At 44.6% G+C, this 19,545-nt stretch overlaps 1 protein-coding gene across 1 annotated transcript in view; it reads left to right on the top strand.

The window, feature by feature from the left end:
* The first annotated feature begins 410 nt into the window (after positions 1 to 410).
* The window catches only part of COL23A1 (collagen type XXIII alpha 1 chain), a 406,818-nt gene continuing 387,683 nt past the window's right edge, over positions 411 to 19,545 (top strand). Inside the window, exon 1 of the mRNA XM_055551748.1 lies at positions 411 to 1,131. Coding sequence (XP_055407723.1) covers positions 823 to 1,131 — 309 coding nt within the window. The 5' untranslated portion in view covers positions 411 to 822. The remainder of the gene's footprint in view (positions 1,132 to 19,545) is intronic.

The raw sequence follows: 19,545 nt of genomic DNA, 5'->3' as shown, positions 1-19,545 counted from the left end.
TTTTGCACTTGTTAAAAGTCTCAATTTTCTCAAAGGAAAGCCTTTACCTAGGTCAGTAATTGTAAAACTTATTACAATTGTCTGGCACATAATAAATGGGGAGAGTATTAAAGATTCTCACTCCTCTGCCAGGCGCAATCCCGATTAACTGCGTCTGTGTGAATACACAAGAGGTCCCTTTCCGCCACCAAACGGCGCTAGGGCACCATCCAGAAACGAGTCACTAAGTTGGCCCTAGGGTTTGAAGTTTTGAACTCTTAAAAAAAGTGTCACAAAGGTTAATTCACAAGTTTAGGGGAATCTTCCCAAGAAATGAGTGATGCCGCAGCCAGCGGTGGGCTGCAGAAGGCGCTCTCAGCCTCTGGGTGCACCTCACACCTCTTGGGATTTTGAAGCTGGAACTCCGGCTGGGGAGTCGCAGGGGTGCGGGAGCGGCAGTGGGTGCAGCCCGACGCCGACAGCAGGTAAGGGCAGAGGTGAGTGCTGAACGCTCTGGGCTCGCCGGGCGCGCTCGGGGGGTGCTCGGAGGAGCGGGCTTCCTTCCCGCCCCCGCCCCCTCGCCGCGCCGGGCCGCCGGGGCCGCTCCTCCCCTGGGTGGGTCCCGGCTCCTTTTCTGGCAGGGTCTATTTGCATAGAGGAAACAGCCCAAAGTGGCCGCTGTGGAGGAGCTGGCAGCGGGGTAGGGGGTGTGCGCCGCGGTCCAGCAGCTGCCCAGAGGCCGAGCCCCGCGCCCGGCCGACCTCGTGCCTCGGGCTCTCCCGACCGCTCCCACACGCTCAGCCCGCTTCCCGGGGCTCTGTGCACCGCCGGCTCCGAGAGCTCATGCTCGACGAGCGCGCCATGAGTCCAGGCCGGCGCGCCTGCGAGGACAAGCGGAACGGAGACGCAGCTGGCGGCGGCGGCGGACCCGTGAGCCCCGCGACTGGAGCGCGGGCCTGGGCGGTGAGCGCGCTGTGCCTGCTGCTCTCCGCGAGCTCGGCGGTCGCCTGCCTGCTGCTGGCCGTCCAGGCGGCCGCGCTACAGGGCCGGGTGGCCGCCCTCGAGGAAGAGCGGGAGCTGCTGTTGCGCGCGGGGACTCCCGACGCCTTGGCCGCCTGGGCCGAGCCGCGGCTGGAGCGCCTGCTGCGTGAGGTAAGGGGCATCGTGCGGAGCGGGGAGTGCCCGTGCGCCGGGAGCCGTGGCGCTGGGGAGGGGTCGCCCGCCAGCGGTGAGCGCCCGAGTGCGTCCCGGCAGGCTGCACGGGGAGGGGTCGGAGGCGGTGGAGGCTGGGGTGCAGGCGGCCGAGCGATCGGTCCTACAGTTCCCGCCCCAGCCTCAGGGTCGGCTTGCGGGAAAACAAGCTTGGACTGTTTCGGGGACGAGCAGCGGGAGGAAGAGGAAAGACTGCGGACTTTGAAGTAACAGATCTAGGGGCGAGTTTCCACGGGTGCGCGCGCTTGGACCGGTGGCTTCCCGCCTGCGTTAAGCGCCTGCCCTCTTACCTGTGCCGGGATAATGAAGGAGCTCTTTCGGGAGGGGTCTGATGACTCTTGTCAGTGGTAGCAGCTTCTGTCCCCAATGCTGATATACTTGCAGAGGTGTGGGGTCTCCAGCAGACCAGAGGTTTCCTGGTGGCGGGAAACGTCTGTCAGACCCGGTCCAGGGTCCTTGGAGGGACATGGTCAATTCAGCCTGCCCTGTCCACCCTCTGACCCGTCAGGAAAGTGTTTCGGAGCAGCTCCATCTTGGGGGTGCTATGCTGTGCCTAGGGCTCCTTGGGCTCCGTGCGCACTCAGAGCGATGGAGACTTTTGGGGATGCCAACATCAGCTTGGGAGGATGAGGGGAAGAAAAAACAGAGCCAGAAAACCCAGATTCTAGTTTGTGTTGACTCCATCTGGGCGATGCCACCTGGGTATTGTGGACACAGCAGATCTTGAGTTTCCTTGCTAGAAGTGTCATATGAGATTCTGTGACACTTCTGTTAAGGTTGCTGTTATACGTCTTCAAAGCAGAAGCCACATTTGGGACTTCAAACTTGCACCCATCATGTTGATCAAAACCTCCACCTTCTGTGCAGTGGGGCACTTCCCAATAGAATGGTGGTGGTAGACTGGCCGGCACACCCCTGGCTGTGCTGTGGTGCTCCCTTGCCTGAGCCATCCTCTACTTCCTAGGAAAGGCGTCTAACCGGAGATCCCCAGCATACTCCCCAAAGTGTTAGTCACTCAGCCCTGTCCCACACTTGGGGACCCCATGGACTGTAGCCTGCTAGGCTCCTCTGTCCTTGAGATTTCCCAATCAAGAATACTGGAGTGGGTTGCCATGTCCTTCTCCAGGGCATCTTCCCCACCCAGGGATCGAACCCTGGTCTCTCGCATTGCAGGCAGATTCTTTACCATCTGAGCCACCAGTTCAGTTCCGTTCAGTCACTCAGTCATGTCCAACTCTTTGCGACGCCATGAACGCAGCAGGCCAGGCCTCCCTGTCCATCACCAACTCCCGGAGTTCACTCAGACTCACGTCCATCGAGTCAGTGATGCCATCCAGCCATCTCATCCTCTGTTGTCCCCTTCTCCTCCTGCCCTCAATCCCTCCCAGCATCAGAGTCTTTTCCAATGAGTCAACTCTTCGCATGAGGTGGCCAAAGTACTGGAGTTTCAGCTTCAGCATCATTCCTTCCAAAGAAATCCCAGGGCTGATCTCCTTCAGAATGGACTGGTTGGATCTCCTTGCAGTCCAAGGGACTCTCAGGGAAGCCTTCAAAGGACATCCTTAACTATAGTGTGAAAAGCACTACAGAGTTTCAAGGTAGGGGAGAGGAAGGGTAGGCTTGTTACTGTGGAGTCCCCTGAATTGTGCTCATCTGTGATCTTTAGTAATGAGCTGTGTATCCATTGTTGAGTTGATTTGAGTTCTTTAAAGAGAGCGGGAGAAGACTGCAACATGCCTTCTTGATCACTATACCTATTTCTTAGTCATTTTAAGCCAGTATTACATCTCTTCTAGCTTGGTTTTGGGCAAAATTGCTGCTTCATGAAATGATTTTCTACGTTCCTCCTGAGAGTGCTTGTAGACTTCAGAAATCTTTCTGGAGCACTGCTGGCAACACCTGGTGTTGGTTTCATAGTTGCAGCCCATTCTCTTTTGGCAAATCCTTAGAGACTAGGGTGTTGAGCTGATTTATGGAAGGCTAGTACAATTTCTACCTGTTAGTGCAATAATCATGGCTGTTCTTTTGAATAGGGGGCCCCTCTTACTTAGAAAAAAATAAACTATTAAGTTTGATTGAGTACATCAGAAATCCCGGTAAAACTTTTTATGAGGAACTTGCAAATTGTGTCCATTCCAACAGGGAGGAGGGTCCTAGGAAAGCAGCCACCACTGAGAAGTGTGGATTAAGGCCTGAACTACGCAGGTCATAGGAGAGATTGCAGTTGCTTCATCCTGCTTCCAAGGAGTTACTAGACAGAGTATTCTCTCTCTCTCTCTACCACTACCCCCTTTTCTCTTCTTCAGTGGTAAGGTGAAGGAAAATGTCAAATCCTGGGATTTTCACTTGAAATTTGCTGTTCCATTCTGCAGGCTATACCTTTAGCATAGGACGCATCTCAGCTAACCAGACTTGATGTGGAGGAGTCTCTACTTGGAGCGTCTGAGATGCCACACTACGAATGCAGTCAGGGCTGAGCTTCTGGCTGTTTGCGTGTCCCTGTGCAAAGGCATCTCTTTCCCCGGGTGCCAGGCTGTTCCTTCTAGCCATTCTTCTCACAGATGTCGCTGGATGGGAAATGTCCACAGCCTGGACAGTGACCCTGAGAGCCCCTGGCTGAGATGAGGGGACTGCGGGAAGTGCAGTAGTGGGAGTTGGTAATTGGCTTTAAATAGATCTGAATATAACTTAAAAAAACTATTCAATATCAAAGACAAATAAACGATAAACTGAAAAATCTCTTAAAGAAAGCACATTTGTACTTGAACATGTTTTTCAGTTCTAATTGTTCTCAGGAAGCATCCTTTCAGCCTGTGCTGAAGTGGTTGTGTATGTGACGGTGCCTGCAGCTTGTCCTTTTACCAACAAGCTTGTTTTCAGAGAAGAGAAATCCTTGCCAACTATACACAACTTTCATGTCAGAAAAATAAAAATAAGCCTACAAAAGCCACTGTTAACATGGAACCCACTGTCTTTGTTCCCTTGGGAACGGAACCCTGAAATAACTTCTTTGGGACTGATTGATGTGCCTGATAACAGAAGCTACAAAAAAGAATATTCATGATAACTCATGATTATTAAAGACCCTTCCCATGGTATGAAATAAATGGTTTTCAGAAAATAAGCAAGACTTGGAGCAAGAGTCCTTAACAATCTTCAGTATGACCCCAAAATATAAATGCAAAACAAGCATCTGATATGATGCTTTTTAAGTGCTTTAAATAGCTTGCCTCAGTAATCAAACCCCCCCATTTCTTATATCTAAGTTAAAGTATTACAAAAGCTTAAATTTTAGAGTAAAACAGCTATACCACAGTAAAAATTTTAATGCAAGGATTAAAGAAACATTTAGTATTAAAGGAAACTATTTCCAGCTTACAATGGGTTTTTTGTTGGCTATTGGTCTTCCCTTGTCCAGACCAATCAGTTTGAAGATAAGAAAAACCTAAAGATTCAGGGTAAAATTCAAGCCCTTTCCTTCACTACCATCAACTATATATATATATATACACATATATATATATAAGTTAGCATAAAACCTAGAATCAAATGGACCTTTGTTGGCCTCTGTGGCAGCTTATCACTTGTCAGGATTGCTCTGTGGTATACACTTAAAAATGCCAATTTTTAAATCCCATGGGTCAACTGGAAACCATGTATAAATCATAGCTACATTTGTTTCCTTGACATTTCCTGGTTTCCAAACCAAAAAAAGCTTCTTTCCACTTACTTCCTGGCATGTTCACTTTATTTCTCCACTTTATTTTTTATTTTCTTTTTGCAGCAGTTTAGGAGAGCTTTATAATAACAGCAGCATGTTTAGAACAAGCCAATTGTCAGGGTATTCCTTTCACAAAGTATTTTGAAATTGTTGAATTGGACTTCTGTGCATTGGCTTTAAAGATTTACAGCATCACTCCTGAAGTTGGGGATGTGTAAGCTGAATGAATTTATACCAGCAGGCAGAGAAGGGTAGATGATAAATGGGATTTCAGTCCCACAATTTACTAGTCTTGGCATCTAACCTCTTCAACTTCCTGAGCTCCAACTTCCTCTTTCCTAATATGATGGCCACAACTACCTATGCAGTGATGAGCGAATTAGGTAATGGAAAGTGTTGGTCAGTAAGCCTTTTGATGGCAAGTACCAGAATACCCTTGTGGCTCAGCTGGTAAAGAATCCACCTGCAATGTGGGAGACCTGGGTTCGATCCCTGGGTCAGGAAGATCCCCTGGAGAAGGGAAAGACTACCCACTACAGTATTCTGGCCTGGAGAATTCCATGGAATGTGTAGTCCATGGGGGTCGAAAAGAGTTGGACACAACTGAGGGACTTTCACTTTCACCAAAATACCCAAGTGCGATCCCTTAAACAATACAGTTGTTGAATTCGCTTACATAACCAGAGAAGCCTGAAAGGCAGGCTGCAGACCTTGGGTCAGTTCCATGACTTGGCCATGACTGGGTTCCAGGTTATTATCTGCCATTCTCATGGCCACAAGATGGCTGCTGCAGCCCCAAGCCTGTGTAGCCAAGGAATAGCCAAGGTAGAAGGGAAGAGGGCAAGAAAAAGCCATCTTCTCGAGAGGCTTTCTCCTTTATTTGAGTCAGGGAAATTTCCTTAGAGCCACCAGCGAGAATCGGGACCTGTCAAGGGTAATGGGGTTGCCCCAGGAGACTTTGGCCGAGTTTGGTACATCCTCTGAGCCTGGGCATGTTGCCAGTGGAAGAAAATTGTAGCTTTGTGTGGAATGGAGCCTAGGAATGGCTATTAGGGAGCGACTAACAGTGGCAGGTGGGTGCCCTAGAATGTTGCCCCACTAGGAGGACAAGAGTGGGGGTAGGGGAGGGGAGAATCATCAAACTGTGGCGCCACAGTTCTCATCACCATATCCTCTTCACTGCTGCACACTTTGGGGACACTCTCCAGCTGCGAAATTTCTGTTTCCTTCAAGGTCCTGCTCTCCAGCTCTGCCTCTAGCCATAGTCAAAGACAAGGTTGATCGTTTGGGATTCTCTCTGGCACAATCCTTTGTAGTTTGTGATCTTGAACCCTTAAGCGCCTCCTGTTCTGATCCCAAGATGACTGGCTGGAGTGGCTGGGGATGGCACTCTAGGGTCCTGCTTTCCAACTCTTTCCACATCACGGCACACACAAAAATGATAACACCCGCACGTTACTGTGCAGTGAGTGGAAGAGGTGCCTCGGGCCAGAGGGACCTGTCCTAGCTGCTCTGAGGACCGAGGAGATCAGTAAACCTGAATCTATATGTGGCGCCTTGTACCCATCAGGTGTGCCCAGACAGCTCTGCTTCCCCTCCTCACCCCAGCCCCAACTGTAGGCCCCCTTGGTTTTTTTCAACATCCATATCTCACCATGACCTCCAAATCCCCTTCTAAAGTGTGTACAGTTACAATATGGTCCCCAGAGCAGGATGTTTCTTTACCTTTGTTGAGCATCATCTCATTAGGTTCCACCTTTCTAGTTGTCTTTGGATCCTTATTCTATCAAATAGTACTGTGACAGGACCCCGACTCTCACTGGCTTAATTAAAAAGGGAATTCATTGGCTTGAGTAACTGAAATGTCCGGGGTAATATCTGCTCAGGCACAGTTGCTGCTGCTGCTAAGTCGCTTCAGTCATGTCCGACTCTGTGCGACCCCATAGATGGCAGCCCACCAGGCTCCCTCGTCCCTGGGATTCTCCAGGCAAAAACACTGGAGTGGGTTGCCATTTCCTTCTGCAATAAGGCACAGTTAGAAGTGCCTTGATTTTGTGTTTCTTTGCGTTGGCTCTGTATCTGTCAAAGATCCCCTTTCTCTTCCCATGAAACGGCAGCAGCTGCCAGCAGCTCCAAGTCCATACCCTCCGTGTTAGAGGTTCTCTTTCCCAATATCACTGAATCACTCCAGTGGTCGATATGGTTTGCCTCAACTGGTCACTGAGATGAGCCAGGCAGCCTCTCCAGTCACGGGGTCTGGGGGTGGGGGGATGGATTGTGCACCTGTGCACATCTGTGTGTACCCCACTGGAGCTGAAAGGACTGGGAGTGGAGGATGGCCCCTAAAGGGCAATTTGGAGTGTTGTTATTAGAAGAAGAGGAAGAAGACACGGGGCCAGTCAAATCAAGTAGATGATCATCCAAGGAATAACAGGAGAGGGGCTGGGGCAACAAGCTGGAGCCACATACTGGAGAAATTCTTCCTCCATTACTTGACATCCAGCTAAAAGATTTTTGATCAAATGGGATAGGCTGTAGGTTGGTAGATACTTGTTTTGTAGGTGTTTATGTATGTTGATAAATTGGGGTTTATCTGTGGTTGTATCAAAATCTGTATTTCTCTGAATATAGTATGCTCACAAAATGTGAGCTTAACAAGTTATAGGATAACTTTAAATCTTAAAACTTCCCCACAACAGCATCATGAGTTTTGGAAGACAAAAGTTATTGTCCTTGTTTTACAAGGGAGAAATGTCACTGAGAGGAAGGCCATGACCTGTTTTGGGCACACAGGCCAGACCTAGGCTCTCTCAGGGCAGCAGAAGTCTTTGGCAGGAGGAGTGATAAGGGAGGGTGTGTCTTCTGCACCCTTTGTATGAGTTTCATGTCCAGCCGAGGGCAGTCAGGACCACCTGCTCCCAGGGCCCACCTTCCTCAGCCCACTTCCATCCGCTTCCCAGGGAGTGTTCTCCCCATAGGAGTGTACTTGTGAGGAAGGAGGCTGCTCTCTGGCCTGGCTGAGGAGTGTTGGGGTGCCTGAGTCTCGGTGACCTGGAGCAGTGAGGCCAGGAGGTTGCTCAGCTTTGCCTGGTGCTGTAGGTAATGGTGGCCTTGAGGGGCCTGAGTCTGAAGAGGAGGTACTCTGGACAAGAACTCAGAAGTCCACTGTCTTTCATCTGTTCAAGCTGCTGTTACAAAACTGGATGGCTTAAACAACAGATACTTATTTCTCACAGTTGCGGAGGCTAGGAAATCCAGAATCAAGGTATCAGCAGGTTTGATGTCTGGTGAGGACCTGCTTCCTGGTTCATAGATAGCTGTCTTCTCACTCTGTCCTCATAGGGCAGACAGAAAGGTTGAGGGAGCACTCTAGGGTCTCTTTTTTGTTGTTGTTTTTCAGTCAATAAGTTGTGTCTGACTCTGTGACCCCATAGACTGTAGCCCACCAGTCTCCTCTGTCCATGGGATTCTCCAGGCAAGAATACCGCAGTGGGTTGCCGTTTCCTACTCCAGGGGATCTTCCCGACTCAGGAATGGAAGCTGCGTCTTCTGTGTTGGCAGGCTGATTCTTTACCACTGAGCAACCTGGGATGCTGGCGTCTCTTTTATAAGCATACTAATTCCATTTGTAAGGGCTCCACTCCCATGTCCTAACCCCCTCTCAAAGCCCCCATCTCCTAATACCATCATATTGGGGATTAGGTTTCAACACATGAATTGCAGGGAGTGAGGGGCACAAGCATTCAGTTTATAGCAGCCTCTACCACCTGCTGCTGTGTAGCCCAGGCGGCTCCAGAACCTCAGTTCTCTACACATGAGATGGGGCTAAGAGCACTGCTCAACCTGTGGGGAGGGGCCATGGTGATTCAGGGAGAGAGGGGAGGGCTGGACAGAATATTCTGTGCAGCCCAGGGTGAACTCTGAGCCTTGGATCTCACTGTTCTTAAGTGTCAAGGCCCCACAGAGCTTTGGTATAATCCTGTACCTTCAGGGAGCCTTCTCTTTCACCACAGATTTCTATACATTTCCCCCTTTTCCCTTGTAATTCTGACTCCTGACCCCCGACTAGGCATTGTTAGGTGTTGGTGGGAGATAGAGTTCTTTCAAACCCTTTTCTCTTTGCTTAGGAGCTTCTCAACTCACCCTCCTTTAGGGTGTTATACCCACTGTTGGGAATTAGCATGCCTGCTTGGCAACCCTTCCCCTTCCTCCTTTTTTCTTTAAATTTAAATAACCAAGATGTGTGCTAGTCTAACATGGTTAATGTTATTGATGATCCCACCACCCTAAAACAAGGACTATGTAACCTTTTGCATGATTTTCTCCAGTCTTTGTTTGGATGTACAGATTCATATATCTCTAAGTGTGCACACTATTTACACCTTGCCTCTGTGTATTTCAACCTTTTTATCAAAAATGTTTTTCCAAGTGCTGTGCAGTCCTTGTGGTCATATTTCATGGCCACACAGGATTTCATAGGTGGAATCTGCATCCCTCTATTAACATGACATCTAGGCCAGTCCACACCTTCGTTGGTACAGTACAGCTGACGGTTTTGTGGGGAAGCATTCTTACTTCTATTATTTTTTATGATGTAGAGCAACTGCCTAAAGAGGGTCATTTTTAGGGCTTTGTATTTTGTCTTGATTTTGGAACATTTAAGTTTGTCCGTGACATACATGTTTATCCTCCTGTGGAATTCCCAAACTGTTAAATCAAATGATTTTGATATATCAAATTTAAATCAAATTGTTAAATCAGGCTTCAAGTTTTATGATGGGAAAAGTGGATTCAATCTGTCTTTCGGTTGAGCTTTTATTTTATGTCAGTTAGGTCTGTTGTTGTTGAAAGCAAAAGCAAAAAGCAAATGATAAAGAAGTCTGAAAATAAGATTTGGAGGAACTCTGAAGATTTCATTTCAGAATTAGGCTCATTTGTTGATTTGGCGCAGAATCCTGCTTAAGCAGTGTTTTGCAGAGCCTGCACTCCATCTGCGATGCAATTTCTAATTCTGTGAACAAATGTAACAGTGTTTGGTAAACTTCTCCATAGGCCACACACAACCTCCAGCTCTTCTCCAGTTGATTTTCTCTATGTGTAGGATCAGGATTAATCTTTAACTGTTGACACAGGCATTTAGAAAGCAGCCCTTCATCATATCTGGAAACATATTTCAGTACTAAGCACCAACCATTGGGAGAAAAAAATAAGTTTGCAGATATAATTTAAAAAAAATACTATGTCTGCCCTACCAGATTTTATTTTATCTTAGTATTTGTTTTGGCTCAGATGGTAAAGAATCCACCTGCAATGCAGAAGACCTAGGTTTGATCCCTGGGTCGGGAAGATTCCCTGGAGGAGGGCATGGCAACCCACTCCAGTATTCTTGCCTGGAGAATCCCATGAACAGAGAAGCCTGGTGGGCTATAGTCCATGGGATTGCAAAGAGTCGGACACAATTGAGTGACTAAGCACACATTATTTATTTTTGGCCATACTGTGTGACTTGTGGGATCTTAGTTCCCTGACCAGGGATCAAACCCAGACCATCAGTGATGAAAGCTCAGAGTCCTAACCACTGGACTGCCAGAGAATTCCTTGCAGATATAGTTTTTAAAAAAGGCATGTCTGTGTACTCCTGGAGCCTACAGGGGAAATGGTTAAGGGCCTTCCGGTGTACACCGTGGACAGAGGTTCACATATTCGTTCTTGTGGTATTTCTTTTTTTTTTTTTTTTTTTTTTTTTAATTTTATTTTATTTTTAAACTTTACATAACTGTATTAGATTTGCCAAATATCAAAATGAATCCGCCACAGGTATACATGTGTTCCCCATCCTGAACCCTCCTCCCTCCTCCCTCCCCATTCCATCCCTCTGGGTCGTCCCAGTGCACCAGCCCCAAGCATCCAGTATCGTGCATCGAACCTGGACTGGCAACTCATTTCATACATGATATTTACATGTTTCAATGCCATTCTCCCAAATCTTCCCACCCTCTCCCTCTCCCACAGAGTCCATAAGACTGTTCTATACATCAGTGTCTCTTTTGCTGTCTCGTACACAGGGTTATTGTTACCATCTTTCTAAATTCCATATATATGCGTTAGTATACTGTATTGGTGTTTTTCTTTCTGGCTTACTTCACTCTGTATAATAGGCTCCAGTTTCATCCACCTCATTAGAACTGATTCAAATGTATTCTTTTTAATGGCTGAATAATACTCCATTGTGTATATGTACCACAGCTTTCTTATCCATTCATCTGCTGATGGACATCTAGGTTGCTTCCATGTCCTGGCTATTATAAACAGTGCTGCGATGAACATTGGGGTACTCGTGTCTCTTTCCCTTCTGGTTTTCTCAGTGTGTATGCCCAGCAGTGGGATTGCTGGATCATAAGGCATGTCTATTTCCAGTTTTTTAAGGAATCTCCACACTGTTCTCCATAGTGGCTGTACTAGTTTGCATTCCCACCAACAGTGTAAGAGGGTTCCCTTTTCTCCACACCCTCTCCAGCATTTATTACTTGTAGACTTTTGGATTGCAGCCATTCTGACTGGTGTGAAATGGTACCTCATAGTGGTTTTGATTTGCATTTCTCTGATAATGAGTGATGTTGAGCATCTTTTCATGTGTTTGTTAGCCATCTTTATGTCTTCTTTGGAGAAATGTCTATTTAGTTCTTTGGCCCATTTTTTGATTGGGTCATTTATTTTTCTGGAGTTGAGCTGTAGGAGTTGCTTGTATATTCTCGAGATTAGTTGTTTGTCAGTTGCTTCATTTGCTATTATCTTCTCCCATTCTGAAGGCTGTCTTTTCACCTTGCTAATAGTTTCCTTTGATGTGCAGAAGCTTTTAAGGTTAATTAGGTCCCATTTGTTTATTTTTGCTTTTATTTCCAATATTCTGGGAGGTGGGTCATAGAGGATCCTGCTGTGATGTATGTCAGAGAGTGTTTTGCCTATGTTCTCCTCTAGGAGTTTTATAGTTTCTGGTCTTACGTTTAGATCTTTAATCCATTTTGAGTTTATTTTTGTGTATGGTGTTAGAAAGTGTTCTAGTTTCATTCTTTTACAAGTGGTTGACCAGAGTTCCCAGCACCACTTGTTAAAGAGATTGTCTTTAATCCATTGTATATTCTTGCCTCCTTTGTCAAAGATAAGGTGTCCATATGTGCGTGGATTTATCTCTGGGCTTTCTATTTTGTTCCATTGATCTATATTTCTGTCTTTGTGCCAGTACCATACTGTCTTGATAACTGTGGCTTTGTAGTAGAGCCTGAAGTCAGGTAGGTTGATTCCTCCAGTTCCATTCTTCTTTCTCAAGATCGCTTTGGCTATTCGAGGTTTTTTGTTTTTCCATACAAATTGTGAAATTATTTGTTCTAGCTCTGTGAAGAATGCTGTTGGTAGCTTGATAGGGATTGCATTGAATCTATAGATTGCTTTGGGTAGTATGCTCATTTTCACTACATTGATTCTTCCAATCCATGAACATGGTATATTTCTCCATCTGTTAGTGTCCTCTTTGATTTCTTTCACCAGTGTTTTATAGTTTTCTATATATAGGTCTTTAGATTCTTTAGGTAGATATATTCCTAAGTATTTTATTCTTTCCGTTGCAATGGTGAATGGAATTGTTTCCTTAATTTCTCTTTCTGTTTTCTCATTATTAGTGTATAGGAATGCAAGGGATTTCTGTGTGTTGATTTTATATCCTGCAACTTTACTATAGTCATTGATTAGTTCTAGTAATTTTCTGGTGGAGTCTTTAGGGTTTTCTATGTAGAGGATCATGTCATCTGCAAACAGTGAGAGCTTTACTTCTTCTTTTCCAATTTGGATTCCTTTTATTTCTTTTTCTGCTCTGATTGCTGTGGCCAAAACTTCCAAAACTATGTTGAATAGTAATGGTGAAAGTGGGCACCCTTGTCTTGTTCCTGACTTTAGAGGAAATGCTTTCAATTTTTCACCATTGAGGATAATGTTTGCTGTGGGTTTGTCATATATAGCTTTGATTATGTTGAGGTAGGTTCCTTCTATTCCTGCTTTCTGGAGAGTTTTGATCATAAATGGATGTTGAATTTTGTCAAAGGCTTTCTCTGCATCTATTGAGATAATCATATGGTTTTTATTTTTCAATTTGTTAATGTGGTGTATTACATTGATTGATTTGCGGATATTGAAGAATCCTTGCATCCCTGGGATAAAGCCCACTTGGTCATGGTGTATGATCTTTTTAATGTGTTGTTGGATTCTGATTGCTAGAATTTTGTTAAGGATTTTTGCATCTATGTTCATCAGTGATATTGGCCTGTAGTTTTCTTTTTTTGTGGGATCTTTGTCAGGTTTTGGTATTAGGGTGATGGTGGCCTCATAGAATGAGTTTGGAAGTTTACCATCCTCTGCAATTTTCTGGAAGAGTTTGAGCAGGATAGGTGTTAGCTCTTCTCTAAATTTTTGGTAGAATTCAGCTGTGAAGCCGTCTGGACCTGGGCTTTTGTTTGCTGGAAGATTTTTGATTACAGTTTCAATTTCCGTGCTTGTGATGGGTCTGTTAAGATTTTCTATTTCTTCCTGATCGAGTTTTGGAAAGTTGTACTTTTCTAAGAATTTGTTCATTTCTTCCACGTTGTCCATTTTATTGGCATATAATTGTTGATAGTAGTCTCTTATGATCCTTTGTATTTCTGTGTTGTCTGTTGTGATCTCTCCATTTTCATTTCTAATTTTATTGATTTGATTTTTCTCCCTTTGTTTCTTGATGAGTCTGGCTAATGGTTTGTCAATTTTATTTATCCTTTCAAAGAACCAGCTTTTGGTTTTGTTGATTTTTGCTATGGTCTCTTTTGTTTCTTTTGCATTTATTTCTGCTCTAATTTTTAAGATTTCTTTCCTTCTACTAACCCTGGGGTTCTTCATTTCTTCCTTTTCTAGTTGCTTTAGGTGTAGAGTTAGGTTATTTATTTGACTTTTTTCTTGTTTCTTGAGGTGTGCCTGTATTGCTATGAACTTTCCCCTTAGGACTGCTTTTACCGTGTCCCACAGGTTTTGGGTTGTTGTGTTTTCATTTTCATTCGTTTCTATGCAAATTTTGATTTCTTTTTTGATTTCTTCTGTGATTTGTTGGTTATTCAGCAGCGTGTTGTTCAGCCTCCATATGTTGGATTTTTTAATAGTTTTTCTCCTGTAATTGAGATCTAATCTTACTGCATTGTGGTCAGAAAAGATGCTTGGAATGATTTCTATTTTTTTGAATTTACCAAGGCTAGCTTTATGGCCCAGGATGTGATCTATCCTGGAGAAGGTTCCATGTGCTCTTGAGAAGAAGGTGAAATTCATTGTTTTGGGATGAAATGTCCTATAGATATCAATTAGGTCTAACTGGTCTATTGTATCGTTTAAAGTTTGTGTTTCCTTGTTAATTTTCTGTTTAGTTGATCTGTCCATAGGTGTGAGTGGGGTATTAAAGTCTCCCACTATTATTGTGTTATTGTTAATTTCTTCTTTCATACTTGTTAGCATTTGTCTTACATACTGCGGTGCTCCCGTGTTGGGTGCATATATATTTATAATTGTTATATCTTCTTCTTGGATTGATCCTTTGATCATTATGTAGTGACCATCTTTGTCTCTTTTCACAGTCTTTGTTTTAAAGTCTATTTTATCTGATATGAGTATTGCTACTCCTGCTTTCTTTTGGTCCCTATTCGCATGGAAAATCTTTTTCCAGCCCTTCACTTTCAGTCTGTATGTGTCCCCTGTTTTGAGGTGGGTCTCTTGTAGACAACATATGCAGGGGTCTTGTTTTTGTATCCATTCAGCCAGTCTTTGTCTTTTGGTTGGGTCATTCAACCCATTTACGTTTAAGGTAATTACTGATAAGTATGACCCCGTTGCCATTTACTTTATTGTTTTGGGTTCGAATTTATACACAATTTTTGTGTTTCCTGTCTAGAGAATATCCTTTAGTATTTGTTGGAGAGCTGGTTTGGTGGTGCAGAATTCTCTCAGCTTTTGCTTGTCTGAAAAGCTTTTGATTTCTCCTTCATACTTGAATGAGATCCTTGCTGGGTACAATAATCTGGGCTGTAGATTATTTTCTTTCATCATTTTAAGTATGTCTTGCCATTCCCTCCTGGCTTGAAGAGTTTCTATTGAAAGATCAGCTGTTATCCTTATGGGAATTCCCTTGTGTGTTATTTGTTGTTTTTCCCTTGCTGCTTTTAATATTTGTTCTTTGTGTTTGATCTTTGTTAATTTGATTACTATGTGTCTTGGGGTGTTTCGCCTTGGGTTTATCCTATTTGGGACTCTCTGGGTTTCTTGGACTTGGGTGATTATTTCCTTCCCCATTTTAGGGAAGTTTTCAACTATTATCTCCTCAAGTATTTTCTCATGGTCTTTCTTTTTGTCTTCTTCTTCTGGGACCCCTATGATTCGAATGTTGTAGCGTTTAATATTGTCCTGGAGGTCTCTGAGATTGTCCTCATTTCTTTTAATTCGTTTTTCTTTTATCCTCTCTGATTCATTTATTTCTACCATTCTATCTTCTAATTCACTAATCCTGTCTTCTGCCTCTGTTATTCTACTATTTGTTGCCTCCAGAGTGTTTTTAATTTCACTTATTGCATTATTCATTATATATTGACTCTTTTTTATTTCTTCTAAGTCCTTGTTAAACCTTTCTTGCATCTTCTCAATCCTTGCCTCCAGGCTATTTATCTGTGATTCCATTTTAATTTCAAGATTTTGGATCAATTTCACTATCATTATTCGGAATTCTTTATCAGGTAGATTCCCTATCTCTTCCTCTTTGGTTTGGTTTGGTGGGCATTTATCCTGTTCCTTTATCTGCTGGCTATTCCTCTGTCTCTTCATCTTGTTTAAATTGCTGAGTTTGGGGTGTCCTTTCTGTATTCTGGCAGTTTGTGGAGTTCTCTTTATTGTGGCGTTTCCTCGCTGTGTGTGGGTTTGTACAGGTGGCTTGTCAAGGTTTCCTGGTTAGGGAAGCTTGTGTCGATGTTCTGGTGGATGGAGCTGTATTTCTTCTCTCTGGAGTGTAATGAAATGTCCAGTAATGAGTTATGAGATGTCTATGGTTTTGGGGTGACTTTGGGCAGCCTGTATCTTGAAGCTCAGGGCTGTGTTCCTTTGTTGCTGGAGAATTTGCTTGTTATGTCTTTCCCTGGAACTTGTTGGCCCTTGTGTGGTGCTTGGTTTCAGTGTCGGTATGGAGGCGTTTGATGAGCTCCTGTCAATTAATGTTCCTTGGAGTCAGGAGTTCCCTGGAGTCAGGGATTGGACTTAAGCCTCCTACTTCCAGTTATCGGTCTTAATTTTACAGTAGTTTCAAAACTTCTCCTTCTATACAGCACCACTGATAAAACATCTACGTTAAAGATGAAAAGTTTCTCTACTGTGAGGGTCACTCAGCGAGGTTCACAGCGTTACATGGAGAAGAGAAGAGGGAGGAGGGAGTTAGAGGTGACCCAAATGAGATGAGGTGGAATCAATAGTGGAGAGAGTGGGCTAGCCAGTAGTCACTTCCTTATGTGCACTCCACAACTGGACCACTCAGAGATGTTCACGGAGTTATACAGGGAAGAGAAGAAGGAGGCAGGAGACAGAGGTGGCCAGAAGGATAAAAGGGGGAAATGAAAAGGCGGGAGACAGATCCAGCCAGTAATCAGTTCCTTAAGTGTTCTCCACCGTCTGGAACACACAGAAATTCACAGAGTTGGGTAGAGTAGAGAGGGGTTAGGGAGGAGATACAGGTGACCTGGTGGAGAAAATGGAGAGTCCAAAGGGAGAGAGAGCAGTCAAGCCAGTAATCTCGTACACTAGTGAAAAATGGGTCCTGAAGATTGGGTTCTTAAAGGTACAAAATTGGTAACAAATACATAAAAACAAAAATTAGAAATTAGAGTAGAGTTTGGAATTTCAAAAATGCGATGTTAATGAAAAGGAGAAGGAAAAGAAAGAGAGAAAAAACGAACAAAGAAAAACAAACAAGGTCGTGAAAGTAATAAAGAAACTACAGGTACAAAATTGATAACTAATACCAAACAGCAAAAATTAAAAATCCAGAGTAGAGTTTGGAATTTCAAAAATACAACGTTAAAAAAAAAAAAAAAAAAAAGAAGAAGAAGAAGAAAAATAAAGAGAGAAAACAAACAAACCAACAAAAACAATGTCACAAAAATTACAAAGAAAATACAGGTACAAAATTGATATCAAATACCAAAAAGCATAAATTAAAAATCTTGAGTAGAGTTTGGAATTGCAGATATACGATGTTATATAAAAGAAGAAGAGAAAGAAACAGAGGAAAAAAAAAAAAAAAAGTCACAGCAATTATGAAAAAAACTATAGGTACAAAATTGATAACATATATCAAAAGGCTAAAATTAAAAATCTAGAGTAGAGTTTGGAATTTCAAAAATGCAATGTTAAAGAAAAGAAGAAAAAGAAAAATGAAAAAAAAAAAAAAAAAAAAAAACCACGGTCAAAAAATTATAAAATATATATATGAAGTTTGCTGAAGAAGAAAAAAAAAAAAAATAGGGTCTTTTTTTTTTTTTTTTGCAAAGTAATAGTTATAAAAGTGAAAATTAAAGGACAATAGAGGACTTAAAAAAAATTTTTTTTTAATTAAAAAAAAAAGAAAGAAAGAAAGATTGATCGTAAAAATAGTAAAAATATATCTAGGTCTTTCTCTGGTTTTGTTGTGAGTATTGTGGGTTCAGTTCATTTTTGGCAGTTCCTTAGTCCGACTTATATTTGTCAAGATCTATAGGCCCCTTCCTATGTAATCCGTAGTAACCACAGGGTTTTAATCTATGGCCTGTAGCTTCCAAGGCGTTTCCCTCTGTTAGAGCTTCTTCTGTTTGCTGGTCTCTTCAGTGTCTGGTTCCCGCCCTGACACAAAGGGGACGGTGGAGGACCCTATTTTTTTTTTTTTTTTTTTTTTTTAATTTAGGCTCACTTGTTCAGCCGCGCTGTGGGGAGGGAGGGAGGGATGCTGCAAACAGATAACACTGGCGTGCGCTCGAAGTGCCTCGGCCACACTGGGTCTGCCCCCGCTCACGGCGCGTGTAACCTCCCTGCCCACACTGCTTGGGCTCTAGGTTGTTCCGCCGGGAACAATCAGAGGCCGGCCCTGGACTGAGCTCCCAGGTCCAAGCCGCTCAGGTTCAGGCACTCGGGTAGTCCTCAGAGGCGCAGACTCGGTTGGGCCTGCGTTTTGTGTTCTTCCCAGGTCGAGCAGCTCAGGCGATGAGGTGCTTGGCGGGCGCCAATGCTGCGACTTATCGCCTCCCCGCCACTCGGTTATCTGGGTGTAAAACCGGCGCACCTTCTCAGGCAGATGTTGACCGTCCAGACCCCCAAGAAGTTTTAGTTAGCAAAGAAGCCTGCTTACAGTTTTATAGATAGTGTCTCTCTGGGGCTGCGATTGCCCCCTTCCGGCTCTGGTTGCCTGTCACCGGAGGGGGAGGTCTGCAGCCGGCTATCTCTGTTCAGTCCTTTGTTCTGTGCGCGGGCCTGGCGGTGTCTTAGGTTAGGGCTGGCTTTTCGCGTGGTAGATATCCCACAGTCTGGTTTGCTAGCCCAAATTATTTCGCTCAGATAGCGCTCAAGACATTTGGCCCGATTCTTACTCTAAGGGACACAGCCCGCGCCGCACTTCCCTGCCCAGCCCCCGCTTGCTAATGCCGTGTGCAGGCATCTGCGCTGCTTCTCCGCTGGGGGAGTTCCCGTAGGGCTCACAATCCGCGATTTTTAATTGTTTATTTTTTTTTTTCTCCCCTCCCTTTTATGTTGCCCTCTGTGCTTCCAAAGCTCGGCACAGATTCGGCAGTGAGAGGGTTTCCTGGTGTTTGGAAACTTCTCTCTTTTTAAGACTCCCTTCCCGGGACGGAACTCCGTCCCTCCCTCTTTTGTCTCTTTTTTTGTCTTTTATATTTTTTCCTACCTCCTTTCGAAGAGTTGGGCTGCTTTTCTGGGTGCCTGATGTCCTCTGCCGGCATTCGGAAGTTGTTTTGTGGAATTTACTCGATGTTTAAATGCTCTTTTGATGAATTTGTGGGGGAGAAAGTGTTCTCCCCGTCCTACTCCTCCGCCATCTTGGCTCCTCCCCCGTTCTTGTGGTATTTCTTAACAGCCCCATCCCAACCCCTGCTAGACAGGCTTCACTCTCCCAGAGGGGCAGTGATCAGCCCCAGGTGGGGACGGCAGTGTACACCCAAGCCTGGATGACCTGACTGAGTCCCTTTGTGCAGCCTCACATCAGCCCCCCAGGGAAACGATACCTTAGCTTTTCCTGTCAGTGTGGACATCCTCTGCAGGGGTTTGATGTGTAGAGCAGCAGGGAATACTTTAGCTTTAAGCAGAACTGGGTTCCCATCTGAGTTCTGCCATTTCCCAGCTGTGTTGTTGTTGTTTAGCAGCTGAGTTGTATCCAATTCTTTTGCAACCCCACGGACTGTAGCCCATCAGGCTCCTCTGTACATGGGATTTCCCATGCAAAAATATTGGAATGGGTTGCCATTTCCTTCTCCCCGGAGTCTTCCTGACCCAAGGATCAAGCCTGCTTCTCCTGCTTTGGCAGGCGGATACCTTACCACTGAGCC

The sequence above is a fragment of the Bubalus kerabau genome, chromosome 1 (genome assembly GCF_029407905.1).
Source record: "Bubalus kerabau isolate K-KA32 ecotype Philippines breed swamp buffalo chromosome 1, PCC_UOA_SB_1v2, whole genome shotgun sequence".
Classification (NCBI taxonomy): Eukaryota; Metazoa; Chordata; class Mammalia; order Artiodactyla; family Bovidae; genus Bubalus; species Bubalus kerabau.
The sequence above is the reverse complement of the archived record's forward strand: the minus strand, read 5'-3'. Positions and strand labels throughout refer to the sequence as shown.